The 17,260-nt window shown below is 37.2% G+C and overlaps 1 protein-coding gene across 1 annotated transcript in view; it reads right to left on the bottom strand.

The window, feature by feature from the left end:
• Nucleotides 1–4,038: 4,038 nt before the first annotated feature.
• The window catches only part of slc12a8 (solute carrier family 12 member 8), a 35,428-nt gene continuing 22,206 nt past the window's right edge, over nt 4,039–17,260 (bottom strand). Inside the window, exons 6-14 of the mRNA XM_030124140.1 lie at nt 16,815–16,928; nt 16,520–16,607; nt 15,351–15,438; nt 11,915–12,061; nt 8,610–9,252; nt 8,402–8,499; nt 8,162–8,279; nt 6,154–6,214; nt 4,039–4,535 (exon numbers count right to left, since the gene is read on the bottom strand). Coding sequence (XP_029980000.1) covers nt 4,367–4,535; nt 6,154–6,214; nt 8,162–8,279; nt 8,402–8,499; nt 8,610–9,252; nt 11,915–12,061; nt 15,351–15,438; nt 16,520–16,607; nt 16,815–16,928 — 1,526 coding nt within the window. The 3' untranslated portion in view covers nt 4,039–4,366. The remainder of the gene's footprint in view (nt 4,536–6,153; nt 6,215–8,161; nt 8,280–8,401; nt 8,500–8,609; nt 9,253–11,914; nt 12,062–15,350; nt 15,439–16,519; nt 16,608–16,814; nt 16,929–17,260) is intronic.

The raw sequence follows: 17,260 nt of genomic DNA, 5'->3' as shown, positions 1-17,260 counted from the left end.
TATCACAAACCAACAGACTCGATGTTGTTCACTTCTCATACGTTCCCGTTGCGCTGTTTTCTCATTCGATCTCTGCTCAGTGCATTTGTCCGTAGACGCTCAGCGTCCATGCACTTCAATGGGACTGAGTGGAACAGTTTTTTTCATTGCCTCAAAACTGGACGGTAATTGGATAAATGCCACGATGTTGTCCCGCCCCTGGACGCTCCGTGACTCTGGGGGTGAATGGAGCTGTGGGCGGAGCTCGGCCGGGCTGGACGCTGGGCTTCCACGTGCTGATTGGACTGGCAGAGTTCAGTTTAATACCATCGCACATTCTGCTGTGAAATCAAGAGAGAAGCCACTACGAAATTACTTGTTCATTTATTACACTGTAAATACACAAATATACAAATCACAAGGAATGGAGGGCCGAAGTTATGTTTAAATAACCTGACAATTTTTTTGATGTAAGCCGACAATGAGCTTCCTCTCTCAGAAAGACGAGCAGCCACCACTGATTTAGTCCCACCTTTATCACGGCTTTGTAACACCTGTGGAGGTAGTAACAGAGCCGTGACAAAGGTGGAATCATGATTCCGGAATGCTATGTCAAAGGAACACCTCTTGTTCTCAACCAAGGTTTCAAGTTTTGATGGGCAACCCCCATGTCTGAGAGACAGCGGGCACTTACGGAGGCACGGGCATGGATTTGCTGCGGCTTTATGCCAGGGATGCAGCAGGTGCTGCAGGTCATTTTCACCTGTGGCATGTAGCCGCGGTTCCCCTGGCGGCTGCTGCAGAATCCATGCCAGCATCTCCATATGTGCATTATACACTGCACTGCTTCACCACCCCTTTTGATTCCAGAACACAGGTCCGCTGTGTGTCCAGCCTGACTCACCTCTGTTACTCCTTTGGCTTGGCTGTGTAAACTGGTCAACAGCATTTTTTCCAGGATCTCTGTGTAAAAGGGGCTAATGATTTGACAGATGTTTGGTCTATTTTAGTTTTGTGAGAGAAACACATGCAGAAAACTTGTATGGGTGTTTGTCTGATTACAATTACCAAGTTGTGTCTGTGTTAATATCCACAGACTCCTCTTCTTAGTAAATGTGGCTTAAACTTCACATAAAAATCTGTTTTTTAATCTGTAGAATTTGAATATGCCTGTTCATGGCCTTTATATCCACCATGTGGGATCTAAGGGGAAATGATAATTAACCAAATGATTATTAGATGTTTATTTTATTTATACTGGTTGATCAGTTACAACATTCCCCAAATTAGATCCATACCCAGTCTCCCCTACTAGCTGAATATAGATTATTTACAGATTAAAGACAGAAGCTGATTTGGACAAACAGCCAAAAATTAAACCACAACAAAACGTTTATTGTATAGACTATAATAACACATAAAGCTTAGGTGTCACACAATGTGACATTTACAACAGCAGGAGCAGGACTTCATGTGTCATTACATGTTATTTATTATTATTATCTGCACTTTGCTTTGTTGTTTTCTATTTCTATTTTAAATGTGTGGGTATACTGTTTTTTATTTTCTGTATTTGAAATGTATGTTTTAAATGTTCATTTTAGTATGGATCCTGTGGATTGTAATTCTGTTCGTCATACCAATGTTGAATGACAAAAAGAATGTTGAATCTTGGATTACAAATAATAGACTCAACGCTTCATATTATCTAGTTGTGTGCTATTTTTAAACTTTGGAGGCACAACACTAAATTCATATAGCAACCTCAATAACAAAAACAACAACAGAGACACAAAACCCAAATGTCAGCCTAAAGAGGAAGACATGCACTATGTGCCAGTTAGAGTGTGGTACATTGATGGCTGCAAGCTTTCTTCCAGGATGTGCACCACTCTACACCATTTAGCAGCTTATCACCCGTTTTAGAAACAATGCAAACTTAAAGCAAATGGGTTTCAAGGGGACCCATTAGCCATTAGTTCTAATACCCGTTTAACCAGACCGTGTCTCTGCACTTTAATGGAGTAATACCTAACCCTGACAATGAAAAAAACAGACTTCAGCTGTAGATTTGAGGACTGTTTGCACACGTTTGGACCATTCTATTGGATTTGCTGCCTTAAATACTGCTATTTCTACCCCACCCAACATAAAGCTCTATCATTCAGTGACTCTGTTTTGTTTTAGCATCCTAAACATGCCATTTAAGAAACATACACATGGCATTTAAAATATGGTTTAACTGAAAATCATACAGCCCTTTTAGTCATAATAGTTTACTTTCGTGATTACAGATGTTTTCAAGGAAGGACACCTGAGCTACACCAAGAAGTCTCTTACGCCGATGCTTTAAGTGTTTCATTATTACTGTTTCACCTACAGAGCCAGTGGGTAGGAGAGAAAACAAAAGTACTAGTCTCTTCACTGGTAAACATGTGGAAAACCAGCAGGCTGTGGCGCTCGCATAAGAGATCAAAATGTTAAGAGGAAGTGGTTTTCACAGGTTAGTTTTTAAGCTGCAAGAAGAGTTTCATTTTTCTGCACAATGGAACACAAAGTTCGCCTGAAGAGCGACCCATTTTAATCTAATATTTATCTCAAAGTAAATTAAAGACCCTCTGAAAATTCACTGTCAGAGAAAAAATTTATATCTCATATTTTATGTGGATATTTCAGAAGTTTTTCCCTTTTGAATGAGCTACACCTTTCACCAGTTTGACATTTAGTCCTGCATTTTGAACGGAAATTTACTAAAAAAGCCTAATACGACAAAATAATTTAACCCATAAAGACCCAAACATCCACCGTTGACCAAAACCATCTACTGATCTAAACTGTTGATCCACCAAACTGATCAATCCATGTAAATAATTGGTGTAAAATACAGTTTGTCATCTTTTCATGGTCATAGACGTTCAGAGGCTCCATAGTTACCATGAAAACACCATCTTCTACAACATTGATTCACCAGTAAAACACATGGAGTTGGATCAATGACAGTGGATGGAAACACTTAGTTTATGTTTAGTTAATGACATATTTCATTGAATAAGTCACCTTATCTTCATTTTTTTCTGTTTTGATACAATTACCTTTGAATTTACTCTGAGCTTTTATGAACATCTACATGTTCAATCAATTAAACATAGGAAAATAAGTGATTTTCACAGGGGAAAAAAATGCAAAATTCAAAGGATGTTAGTGTAATACATAGTGATAAATCACTTACAAAAGGTTAACGCTTAAAGACCCACACATCCACCACCAACCAAAACCATCCACTGATGTGAAGTGTTTAATACCTGTTGATCCACTAATTCTATCAATCCATGTAAATAATTGGTGTAAAATGCAGTTTGTCATCTTTTCATGGTCATCAGATATGACCCATTTGGACATTCAGAGGCTCCGTAGTTACCGTGGAAACACCGTCATCTTCTACAGCATTGATTCACCAGTAAAACCCATGGAGTTGGATCAATGACAGTGGATGGACACACTGGGTCTATGTTCAGTTAGCAATGTATTTTGCAGAAAAAAACAATCTTTTTCTTCAGTTCTCTCTGTTTTGGATGCAATAACCCTCAGCTTTAATCTGAGCTTTAAACGAACATCTACATAATCAGTACATTACAGGAAAATACCAAATTTTCACTTAAAAATACAGAGGATAATATTAGTGTAAATGTTGATAAATCAATCAAGAAAGGTTAAAAATAGAGAAAACTTCATTTGGTAACTGCCACAAAAGCAGCGCTGGGCCCTTATGGGTTAATGTAATTTCTTTCAATTTTAGATAAAGCTTTAAAACTAGGTCTATGATATTGGTTTCTTTGCATCCTACAAAACAATTCAAGCAAGAACTGTCATATACACTGTTGTGATTGGTGAGTTTTAAGATTATGTTAGCAACATTCTCATTTTATTTACTTCCGAATGATTCTTGAGCTTTAGGAAGATTTTGGTCACCTCTGAAAGGAATCAACGCAGGGCAAAATATTTCAAGAAAAATGAAATATACATGTAGTTGTGATACTGTATATTTTAATTTCTATGATATTTACACTGAACATGTGAGAAACCCCATCAACACTTACATAACATGTTAGTTACAGTACAGTGATCTGACAGTGAATACATTTACACACTATGACACTTAGAAATAAGAGCTGTAAGTACTTCACATTAAAACAAAATTCACTTCACTTTAATGTAAGATGCTCACTGTGCAATTCTAGGAACAGCTCAGACTTCTAAGCACAAGACAATGATCTGAGTGATTAAGTGTCCGATAAGCAGGAGGTGTATGTGGTTTGTGCACATGACACTGAGGCAGAAAATGTGGTTTGAGGCTGTCAGCGTTGATGTACGTGCAAGGTAAAGTCAGTCAGTGGAGTTGAGGCTGCACCATCTTGTCGGGCCTGATGAACGAGGACTGGTGATAGCGGTGACGAGAGGCAAAGTCAGCGTTGTCCTCCGTCAGCTGCTTGGTTTTCACTCCAACCCCAGACAGAGAGGGTGTCACTACGATCTCATCCCGAGTAGATCCTGCTCTCCTGTAAAGTGGTTATGACGGTGTAAAATTACCAGTAAATTAACACTGGCATAGAACTATTCTTATCTCACAGCGATGTAGTGATGAGTATCTACATGAAACTGTACTTAGCTAACACTTGTAAATTTTACTACCTTATTAAGATACTTTATATGGAATTCATTCATTCATTTATTTTTGAGCAGAAGAAAAAACTAAACATTTTTATGCGTACAAGGAACTAATATCAGAGCAAATACATTAATAAATAAAGGTGATCAAGACAATGTACACTAGTAATAACAAAATAAATTCAATATTTAATTGCTCAAAAAGGAGTGGGAAGAAGAAAACATTAAATCCCACCCCCCATCTCACATTTATACAACATAACACATTACTTTTGCTTCCTTTATGATATAATAACATCTGTTTGGAGTCCTAATAATGTAAATAACCGATATTAAACAGATTAGGAAAACTGATGTATATTACACTTAGTAACTATCTAAATGATTGATAGTCTGCATAAATTATAACATAATTTATTTCAACAATAATCACATCCCAACAAAGGTAAGAACGAGCCAAGGATGGAATGACCCAGCAGTTAACAATAAGTCCCGCCCTCCCTGTACTGTGACCAGACCATCCGTTTGTAAAGTGCTTTAAAATTGTGGATATTTTGGCACTGCTTGTGATGAAGATCTAGACTGTTCCATAGTTTCACCCCACATACAGACAAAAGCTCCTCCTGGTGGTTCAAAACTTAGGAAGTGTAAAATAAAACCTTTGTATGTTATTTGGTTGTGATTTGTTAAATGCTTTAAATAAAATTAACAGGGTGTAATATTTCACAAGGTCATGAATCTTAAATAAGTTTGACTGAATAAAGGGAGTAAGATCTTATTAAGATACTTTATGTAATAATAATAATAATAATAATAATAATAATAATAATAATAATAACTAGAAAAGCACTCGGAGAGCACAGACCTCCACCAAGGCAGATCAGTGCAGCCCCCCCCCCCCCCCCCCCCCCCCCCCCCCCCCGATCACCACCAAAATTTTATCATTTGTTCCTTGTGCCAGTATCAACCTTTCCTGAAATTTTCATCCAAATCCGTCCATAACTTTTTGAGTTATCTTGCACCCGGATAGACAAACAGACAGACAGACAAACCAACGCCGGCAAAAACATAACCTCCTTGGCGGAGGTAATAATAATAACAATAATAATAATAATAATGATAATAATAATAATAATAATAATAACAATAATAGTAATAGATTAGATTTCTATAGTGCTTTTTGGGACACTCAAAGCGCTTCACATTATTGACCCATCATTCACTCACTCTCACATTCCCCCTCTGGTGGTGGTAAACTACATTTGCAGCCACAGCTGCCCTGGAGCAGGCTGACAGAAGCATGGCTGACAATTCACGCCTACGACCCCTCCGACCACCACCAACATTCATACACCAGTGTGAGTGGCACTGGAGGCAAGCAGGGTGAAGCGCCTTGCCCAAGGACACAACGGACTGACTAGGACTGCCAACCCTTCGGTTATTGGGCGACCTGCTCTACCTCCTGAGCCATGGCCGCCCCATGATAATAATGATTAAGCTTCACAGTACCTGCCAATGTTTCTCAGTGTTGATTTCAGCCATTTGAAAAAGCTGAAACGAGCAGCAATACCTGCAAATAAACCAGAATACATGTTTTATCCTGTAAGTGAACTCCAAAATCTGCTAAATTTCACTAAAAACAGGTTAAAATGCATGTCCAGTTAGAGTATATCAAGATGTAGCACTGTACACAAGGATACTAACAGAATATAGAGACATGGGGTCATATCAGTCACCTGTGGAACAAACACTAAACACTTGCAGAGCTTATGCTCAGACATGTCATGAGTCCCAGACTTAAGGCGTGTTGTAATGTGGTGACTTTAATGCACAGATGCACAGTGTCTCATCCAGCTATTCCAGACATCCTAAGCCTCAACAGCTGCCAGGCGAAGAGACGAAGTGAAACTCTGAGCAATGTGCCTAGGTCACGTATCGACTGGACAAATGTTGACCAAAGCCAGAGGATTCTGAAGTAAATGTTCAGCTTACAGTCGATTTTATGTAGTGAGTACAAGGAGGTCAAAATTTTGGAATGAAAATCTTAATAATTGCCTTCTTAACATCATAAAGAGTCTCAAAATCATGCAAGTTACAGAAAAACCTATAAAAAGACCCATCATCCTTAACCAAAAGGCACAGTGTACAAAGAAATTTGTTCATATATATTTTACAGGCATAAAATGAAATGTGTATGAATAAGAGAACTTCACAAAAAACATGAAAGGTGATCAGTAGGGGCAGACATTTTTTTTTATCCTATTTAAATTGTGTCACAACGTATAAATATGTTTGTGAATTTAACACTGGAAAAAATGCCCCTCTAAAAACAAGTTTAAAAAAATTAATACAAGATATTTTTTTGCTTGAATTCAGCAAAAAAATCTGCCAATGGAACAAATGAAAATTATCTTGTAAGATTTCTTGAAATAAGATTTTCAAGATCTATTGTCTAAAAATAAGTTCTTATATCTCACTGAAAAAATACTCTTTAGGTTACTGTGTCTGATTTTAAGTGTGATGAGATATTTTGACTAGAAATGAGAAAAATACATTTGGTAAGATTTAGATTTTTTCCAGTGAAAAGATAGTTTTAGACAAGAAATTGCTGTTTATAGCAAACATAGAGAAATATCTACTTTTGCATTAAAGAGTTGAAAGACCTACATCTCTTGGTGCACATTAATACATGTCACCAATGTCAGTACAGCTAGTATCTGGGGACATTTGACCTTAATCTTCAAAAGCAAAATAAAAAAAGTTTTAAAAAAGGTGAGGTCACTACACTATGGTCATGTTAAAGCTCCACAGACATCTACAACAACTCCCAACAGATCAAGAGAGACTGTTATGTTGACAACTCAGCCACTCTGAGGTATGTAGTCTTTCTATTTACGCATTTTCAGTCTTATAGTTGAGCAGTTTAACCACGAACTGCAACTTTCTTGACTTGTAAAATTATCTTTTATATTGGCAAACATCACATGTGTAAATGATGGAATAATCCACAGAGGATCAAAAAAATACTTCTCTCACCTTAGACTATAATGCACTTTTTTCCCCCCTAAAATAAGATCCCATGGGGCAAAACAGGAAGAGGTGGGACCTTCATCAAATCATCAAATAATAACAGATGGACTGTATTTTTCAACCAATCAGGTAATCTGTGCTGACCCTATGTCTACATTTACACCCTAACACTATATTCTTTGGTTGTCGTATCACTATTTATTATATGCAGCAACAGTTAAAAATTGCACTTCTATCAGGACAAAACATATTATAGGTTTTAACTGTCATAAGATCAGTGCTGAGCATTAAAAAAAAATCTGTGCATTAATGTCATGGGAAAGTGTTTATACTACATATCATGAACTTAGGTTTCAAATGTTGATTGTTTGCTGTGGAAAGGGGACTATGGCTTAAAATACATGTTTTTTTCTTATAATCAGGCCATTTAGTCACCATTGATCTAACCAAATCGAGCTCAGCATCTTCAAAAATGAAATGTACATACCTGTGGGTAGTCCAGGATTTGTTTTCCCGATGTAGAAGAAAAGTAAGAATGCTACCACTATATTTGCTAAGGCATAAATCCACTGAATAACAAACATGATCAAAATGGAGCTCACTGCCTGAAAGAAAAACAATTGATATATTCATGTTATTCTTTTACATTTAAAAATAAGTAAATAAAAATCAATCACATAATCAGCCATTAGGGCACAAATAAAACAGCCTGGAGTGTGTGACCTACACCAATAAGAGCGACCCAGTGGTTGCACAACTTCCCATAAAGTGAATCCTTAATGGGTTTGATTTCAAAGTTCTCATGCTCTGCTTTATTTCCAGGACCTGAGAGATTAAAAACAGGTCAGATTAGTGCAAACTGTAAAAGACAACTACACCTAACTTCTGTAATCTCCATTACCGTCTAATCTAATATCTCATGGGTCATTAATCACCTGGGCTGTGACTGTGAGGCCCGAGAGCTGTGTCCTGCTGAATATCACACATTTTTTCCATGGATTCTGGCTGTCCACTTCCACGCTTCTCCACAGCTTCCTCTTGTGATGGAGCTGAACCACTCTCCCTTTCATTTTCATCCATAAATACATTGCTGTTCAGGTCTATGCCAAAGCTGTCCATTAGCATCTGCTTAGCATTGACATTAGCCTTTCTGCTTCTACAGGAGCTGCTGAGTTCTTGTGTCTGGGAGTTCTTCTCAGCTCCCGGATCTCCATTTGAAACAGGGGGAAAGATGTGGTCCATGTCTTTGGTGAACTCCAGCAGGGTGCCTTTACCCTGATGACCCTCACCTCCACTCCCATAGTTTGGGAAAGTGGCATCAATCAGTGGTTTGGAGCTTCGCCTGGTTGACCTGCGTTGGTTTCTTTTGGCCAGAAGCAGGGCATCCTGCTTCTCTTTAGTCTGCATCTGGAAGGTTTTTGCCACACTGAAATAGGAGTAGTCAATAAAGCTGTATGTGAGCATGAAGTTGATGGTGACAATGGGGGCCAGTACGTTGACCTGGCCAATGAAAACGAAAGCCATGGTCAGCAGGCTGGTCAGACAGATAGCTGCAACGGGGGTCCTGTTGGGGCCTTTCTGTTGGAGTGTAACAAAATAATTATGACATTAGAAATAACACTGAAAAAATACAATGGATTCTGTATATTCACAACTTGTCCAATTCAACTGGTGAGAGTCAGGAACCTTTAGGACAGAGGAAATTGATGATTCTGCCCAGGGGTATTCCAACTAGAAAAACTTAGTAATTATTTTTCAAGTCTTGTACTGTAGGTTTAGTATAAATTCTGATTTAAACATGTCGTTACCCATATAAGAGCAACTTCCGAATAACTTACATTGTAAACAATGTGCAAACAGCAAAGTCTTCACCATTCTTGTAACTGCCATAATACTTTTAATGTGCTTGATATATTTGCTAGCAGGTGCACCATGACATTCTCAAATATATTAGCTCTCGCAGCATCAATTTTAATTAAGTTAAATGTTGTGCTCAGTTAATCCCTGCACTGCAAAAATCCAAATCTTACCGAATGTATTTTTCTCATTTGTAGTCAAAATATCTCATCACAGTTAAAATAAGACATAATCACCTTAAGAACAACTTTTCAGTGAGATATAAGAACTTATTTTTAGACAATAGATCTTGAAAATCTTATTTCAAGAAATGTTACCAAGATAATTTTCACTTGTTCCATTTCCAGATTTTTTTTTTCTTGAATTAAGCAAAAAAAAATAAAAATCTTGAATTAAGCAAAAAAAAAAAAAAAAACTGCCAATGGAACAAATGAAAATTATCTTGGTAAGATTTCTTCAAATAAGATTTTCAAGATCTATTGTCTAAAAATAAGTTCTTACATCTCACTCAAAAGTTACTCTTTAGGTGACTGTGTCTTATTTTAAGTATGATGAGATATTTTAACTAGAAATGAGAAAAATACACTGGTAAGATTTGGATTTTTGCAGTGCAGAGATTAATTGAGCACAATATTTAACTTAATTAAAATTGATGCTGCAAGAGCTAATGTATTTGAGAATGTCACAGTGATAAGATTTTTTCCAGTGTGTGCATCTATTGATGAAAGATGTGTGCAAAACTATGAAAAAGTAAATACATTACAGCATTACATTGTCTGTTACTCCATTCTACTCTCCATTGAACAATAAAATGGATAGCAATTTTACCTGAAATGTATTTAATTTTACTCTAAATTACAGAGGCAACTCTAGTAATAAAATCTACACAACTATTTTCTAGTCATTCAAAACATTTGGTTTGTTAAGTGCCGTTCTTTCACTTCCCAGGTCCCATCTTGTAGTTAGAGGAGTGCTCCTGTGTGCCTGGCGAGCCTCCAGAGCACGCAGCAAAGCAGGGCCCTGCCCGTCGCCCTTCCTGCGTTTGTTCTGAAGCTTTGATTTGGGCCAAGATGTCTAGGGCCTCATTCCAGCCCACTGAGAGAGGTCAGACACTGCTGCCATCTCGGGAAGTTTGAGGAAAACTGGGGGTGGACGGGGTCAGCACACCAACGTGACAGCGTGTGTGTGTGCGTTTAACACCGCTGAGTTGTAACTCATTATTGTGATGTGCTTAGTCTACTCACATCTGCAGAGTGGAGTCCACACTCTATAATTAGGCAGTCCTGTCACTGTTTCCCCCCCTGAGTCGACCCACCACACCCGCCTATACATCCCAGCCACTCACAGTTAATAGGTTTCACTGCACCAATTACTGCAGCTAATCGGAGACAATATTTCCAATAGAAACTTAACATGACTCATGTAAATGTAATTATTAGCAGTCCGGTCCACATTTTTACAGGGTATAATTTACTGTTTTAACCCTTAAAGACCTAGAACTATTTTCATCGTACCATCTACATTTAACCTTTCTTTGTCATTTATTGCCATTTACTAAAAATATTATCCTCTGCATTTTTCTATAATTTACTGATCATGTAGTAACAGTCCGAGTACATTCAAAGGTTATTGTATGAAAAAAAGTGACTTTTTCAGCAAAATGTATCATTAAATGAACATAAAAGTGAATGTCTACGACCACTATCATTTGGAAAATTACATGAGTTTTTCTAGTAAATCAATGTTGCAGAAAATGAAAGTGTTTCATGATAACTAAAGAGCCTCTGAAAATCCCAATAGGACACAGAAACTGCATTTTCCCTGAATTATTCAAATGTATTGATAGGATTAGTGGTTCAGAAGTTTTAAAAACATTTCAGATCAGTAGATGCTTTTGGTCACAGGCGGTTGTTAAGGTCTTTCAGGGTTAAGAAACCAATAACGAAGGAAGTGTAGCATCTTTAAAATGGGCTCATAAATCTTCAAGAAGCTGGAGATTATTGCTGTGTATATCCCAGCCTGGCATTAAAGATTTATAGCATTTACTTTTAATTACTCACAACATCCTCAGTTTCATAGCAGCAGTATTTTTATACCATTTTCTTGCTTTTGCAACTTTCTTTCCTTACATTATAGATTTCTATGTCTTATAACCTCTGTGGGTGCAAACAGAAGCAAATTATTGTGTAAAATTTCCAAATAAATACCCTGGGGTGTGTTCTGTAGACTTCATGAGACAGTTTTGTCTTCATCTTGGGGTTTGAAAGTGCGAGTGTAAGCACACAACTGCAATAAATAATATCAATTTGCATCATGGTGATATTTCATTGTATTGTCATATGTCCAGACGTCCCTCCCTTCATGGCTCCATCTGTTTACCCACCCCTTTTCCCAGAAAGGCCAGAGCGGGGATGACTCTCTCCTGGGCGATGCACTGAAGGATCCTGGGTGCTCCGTACAGGCCGCCCATGCAAGAAGCCAAGGAGGAGATGTAGAGCCCCAGCAGAAAGAGGAAACCCACCAAGGAGACCTGGAGGAAGAAGGAAAACAAACAGAGTGTGGAAGAGGATGGGGTGGGGTTGAGCGCTCACAACAGCTACACCCTGCTCAGTTCCGCTGCAGCCAGCCCCTTATGAAAACAATGAGACCTAACCACTCACTGAGAAAAGTCAAGGACGTTTAAAAAGACCAGGGTGATGGGTTAAGGTTGAATTTTATGTGTTCTTTTAAGAGTTCACATTGTGGGTCGGTATTTAATTCACCAAGTGTGAGTTTCTTTAATATAGAAACTTGTCCCGTCATGTCATCACTGACTGTCCACGCGGAGCTAAATAAAGGTGCAGTGCGGCAGAAAAACCACTGATCATCACTTATGCGCCATAGAATTTGAAGAATGTATCCAGCAGGCGTGGAATATACACATTATGTAAAACTAGTGAATTATCCTACTATTATCCACGGCAGTAACAGTAAAAAAAAAAAAAAAAAAGAGTTTCTCCATGCAACTTGAAGTGATCATTCTCTAACTACCAGTTCTGGTATTGCCTTAGCGTATGTTGATTTCAAGGTCCAATATGTAAAATCATAAGGAATCTGAATTGAAGAAATTGGATATAGTCACCGGCCACTTTATTAGGTACACCTTGCAAGTTTTGGGGGTACCTAATATAGTGTCCAGTGAATGTATTTGCTTTTACTGTAGTTGGTCTGCATTAATCCTCCAAATGTTGTGATAGATCACAGTAGTCAAACATGCAGCCAGGGGGCCAAATCCGGCCCGCCAAAGGGTCCAGTCTGGCCCCTGGGATGAATCTGTGAAATGCAAAAATTACACTGAAGATATTAATCATTTTAGTTCTGGTACGCAATTTAATCTCAAGTGGGTGGGATCAGTAAAATACTATCACAGAATAACCTATAAATACTCACAACTCCAAATTTTTCTCTTTGTAAATGTAAAAATTTTCATGTCATTTTACTGTATTCATACTAAAAAAAACTATCATTTCACAAAAATGCGAATAACGTGAACAAATATGACCATTTTGAAATGTCTGAAGTGCAAGTTTTCCAATATTCTGCCTGTTATTAAATGTTTTGTGTATTTGTTGATCCACTGTGATCTGTAAGTTGTAGTTTACACGTGTAAATGATAAACTGAGACATAATATCGTTAAAATTGCACTTAGTTTTCTTAAGAAATTTCAGTTTGTTCATGATATTCACATTATTTTAAAGGATAGTTGATAGATATAAAGATTTTGATCGTTTAATTTTACTTTTTTCTCTCTAAAACATAGTGGAAAGTTTGGTGTTGACATTATTTATATATTATTATGTTATTATTTCACTGGTTCAGCCCACTTCAGATCAAATTTGGCAAAATCTGGCCCATGAACTAAAATGAGTTTGACACCCCTGTGGTAGATGGTCGTCCAGCAATTCTCCTCTGGCATCTGTAACATATTTTTTCCCAGAGAACTGCTGCTCACTGGATATTTTCTCTTTTTGGACCAGTCCTGTAAATCCTACAGGTGGCTGTGTGTAAAAATCCCAGTAGTCAACAGTTTCTGAAATTCTGAGAAAAGCCTGACTGGCACCAAAAGCCTCTTGCTCATTCTGATCCTCGGTTTGAACTTTAGCAGACTATCCTCACCATATCTGCATGAGTTGCTGCCATGTAACCAACTTGTGATTAGATATTTGTGTTTACTAACAACTGAACAGTGTACCCAATAAAGTGTATAATTACTATAATATTGAAGACTGTTTTCATTGCTGTGTAAAAAAACACCCACATATTTTCATTATCCTGGAATGAGTCCTTACAGAGAGCTGAACCCCCCCTGCCCCTTCCGGCTGTGCCCCATGGGACCTTATTTCGGAAAAAAAACTGTAATACAGTCAATGGTGAGAAACAATTTATTTTTTTGATACTGTTTGAATTAAGCATAATTTGCACATATGATGTTTGTCGATTTAAAAGAATTTTCTGAGTCAAGAAAGTCACAGTTTGTGGTAAAACTGTTGAAAATATGGTTAAAAATATAAGAAGACAGCACACCACATAGTCATGGAGGTGACGTCATTGTAACCGTTTCTGTCCATGATCTGTTCAGAGTTGAAGATGCCTCTACAGCTTCAACATAACCAGACTGTGTGATCATTTCGCTGTAACCTTGGAGTACACCCGGCTGACAGATACAGCTGCAAAGAGTCCCTATTTTCTCACACAAGCTCTTGTTTTTTGAAACAAACCAGTCCTTTTGAGCTGTCAAATACTCTGTTGTAAAGTAATCTGTCTTGTCAACCAAGGCCTCAATATTTAGCTTAATTCAGGGTATTCAACTTTTGTTTTTGTTTTTTTCTCAAGGAAAAACAATATAAGATATGACTTTATTTATCCCACCGTGTGGAAAGTTCACAGGTCACAACAGCAAAATACAAGAAGCAAGAGCAGAGAAAAAGACAGGTAAAAAACGAAATAAAAACAGAAAAATAAGAAATTTTGTATTTATATTAATATTTATATAAATAGAATCAAAATTAAATATTATTTACATATTTATATTGTGTTTATCTGACAACTAGCATAAGAACTCACCTTAAGTTCTTACATCAATATCTATGGCATTGTACTGTCAAAAACGGTGATTTTAGGCATTCCATGTTTTCTTTTCTGTCTGTTTTAGTCACATGATACACACAGGAGTTAGTACTTGATTGCATAACCATTGTTTCTGGTGACTTTTGATGGTCTAATAATTTTTTCTGTGACTGCATAAGATGGTGTTATTTTTAAAGTGGCTATGGTTTTCAGTTTGAAGAATAAAACTTGATGCTATAATACAGATGCATTTAAACAATGAGTTTTATACTTTATTCAGTGAGTGATACAGTCTGTGGATACGTAGCACTGATTCTTAGTTGGTTTGGTAGTCCTAAGGTTAGTCTAGTATAAGACATCCCCCTACTGTTGTGAGTTTAATATCAATAATAAATATCTATTTTTTTTTTTTGCCTTGTTTTATTTTTTTCCCCTATGTTTTGTACTATGTGTCTGAAATAAACTAAACTAAACTAAACACTACTTATAACCCCTTTTACTTGGTTTTCTGTTTTACACAGACTTAAAGTCAATGTAAACATAAATTATTACAAATATATACCATTTCTTCTTTGGAAAAAAACTGTTAAGCCTTGGTTAAAGTAATGAGACCCACATCAATAAAAAGAACCTTGGGGAATTCCCCATTTCCCCCTTTGTGTTTAGAATGACACTTGTGTAGAGTAAGACGGAAACACACAGATGAGTTTACCTTTTCTGCTATTAAGAAGTCATAACGCAGTGCTTCTCTGGTGCAGATGGCCCCCAGGAGGAAGACAAAGACCAGATACAGGAACCACCTGCAGGTCACCCACAGTACACAAGGCAGTATTAACAACTGCTCCTTTCTCACTATTAATAGGAAAAATGTGTCATAACTACTCAACAAGTGAATGTCTGATAGGGGCATACTGGGGAAGTGGAACAAATGGAAAAGAGTGCCCTTGTGAAAAGATAAGACCTGGTGATCTAACGGTACCACAGAAGTCAAACTGAAACATGTGGAAAGCACTGGGTTTTAGATGAATCACACCTTAAATGAGAAACTCCACAGCAGTGGTTCCCAACATTTTTTGGTTCATGACCCCATTTTAACATCACAAATTTTGGATGACCCCAGACTTTTTTTCTTTTTTTGCTAAAATTAATTTGTATTTGATCATGTAATAGTTTGTTATATGATGTTGCAAATAAACGTTAATTTTAGACGACATTTAGTCTATATAATGTATATTATAATGGATGGAGGCAGAAAAGCCAGGTTGAAATTACTGCACAAGTGATTGTACATATTCTGACCAAGGAAAATAAAATTCTCAGTCCAGCTTGTATTTACAAGGCTGCAAATTAATATTGAACAAACAATAACTCAAACTATGAATTATGAAAGAGCTGCAGCATCTGAAACCGGCCACAATGAACATCTGAACGATAAACAGTACCACAGTGCTTCAGTTTCAGCTTCAGAGTTTGTCATGTCTTTTATGCATTGTGATTGTCTCTCTCAACTCGCCATATATTTTTTATTAGTGTTTTTTTTTTCCAATTACTAAAAATTTCAGGTGACTTAATGTGAATGGGATCCTGACCCCAAGGTTGAAAAACACTGCTCTATGGTGTTATGTATATAGTAGTAACTTTTTTTTTCAATCCAGGACTCTTCATGTGATATACTCTAGCTCCCAGTCTAAATACCATCAGTGTTTAGTCTATGTACCTTTACAGCTGCTCAGTCTGTCCAGTCCTCACTTTTTTTTTTTTTTGATAGTGGAATTTTTACACTTTTATTGCAGTTTTAGTTTCATGTACTTAAATGTGCTGCATTTCATTGTGGTATTTTTGTATTTAACTGTATTGTTGAGTGTGTGTGTATTTCCGTACGAGGTAAAGACAGCTGCCAGCGTTCCCACAGGGATGTTGTGTTCAGGCCGCTGAAGGTCTGAGCTCATGTTGAAGCCTGCCATAACCCCTAAAAGCACGAGCAAACCACAAAAATGTACACAACATGTTGTAAAAGACAAAACAAAATGTTTTTTCGCAGGGCATGTGTAGCTGTAAGAGTTAAAGGGAGTGCAAACAGGACGAGCTGAGACAGTGTTTTCTGAATTCAGGCTGCATTTGGTGAAAACTGCAAATAAAATGTTGGAGTGAAAGGAAATGAGAGTGACAAATTCACCTGTAGCAGCAGGGAAGAAGACTCCAAAAACAGTGAAGAAGTTTTCCCCTGGGGTGTAATCTGGCATTGTGTTGCTGCTGAGAAGCCTGGCTGAATAACCGACAAATCCATGCTCTGTGAAAGGATGGAGCACAAACACAAACTGGTCAGAATGGAAGGCAATTTCCCAAAATACCTTGTGAAAGATGGGATGCAATGATAAGGCATTTACAGCTAGGTCTAGTAACTCACATCATTCTTTTTTTTTTTTTTTAAATCCACCACCACCCCTCTACGGAGGACAACTTTGATTTTAATTACAACTTGTGTTGAAGTAACAATCTCAATTTTTTTTTTTTCCACTTTTTTTAATTGTTTGATTTCTGTATATTACAAAACAAAACCAACATAAGGGACATTTGGGATACACTGACCATAATAAACCTTTGTGACTAACGATTGTTTTT

Source organism: Sphaeramia orbicularis, chromosome 21, assembly GCF_902148855.1.
Source record: "Sphaeramia orbicularis chromosome 21, fSphaOr1.1, whole genome shotgun sequence".
NCBI classification, from domain to species: domain Eukaryota; kingdom Metazoa; phylum Chordata; class Actinopteri; order Kurtiformes; family Apogonidae; genus Sphaeramia; species Sphaeramia orbicularis.
This window is presented reverse-complemented; position numbering and strand designations above follow the sequence as displayed.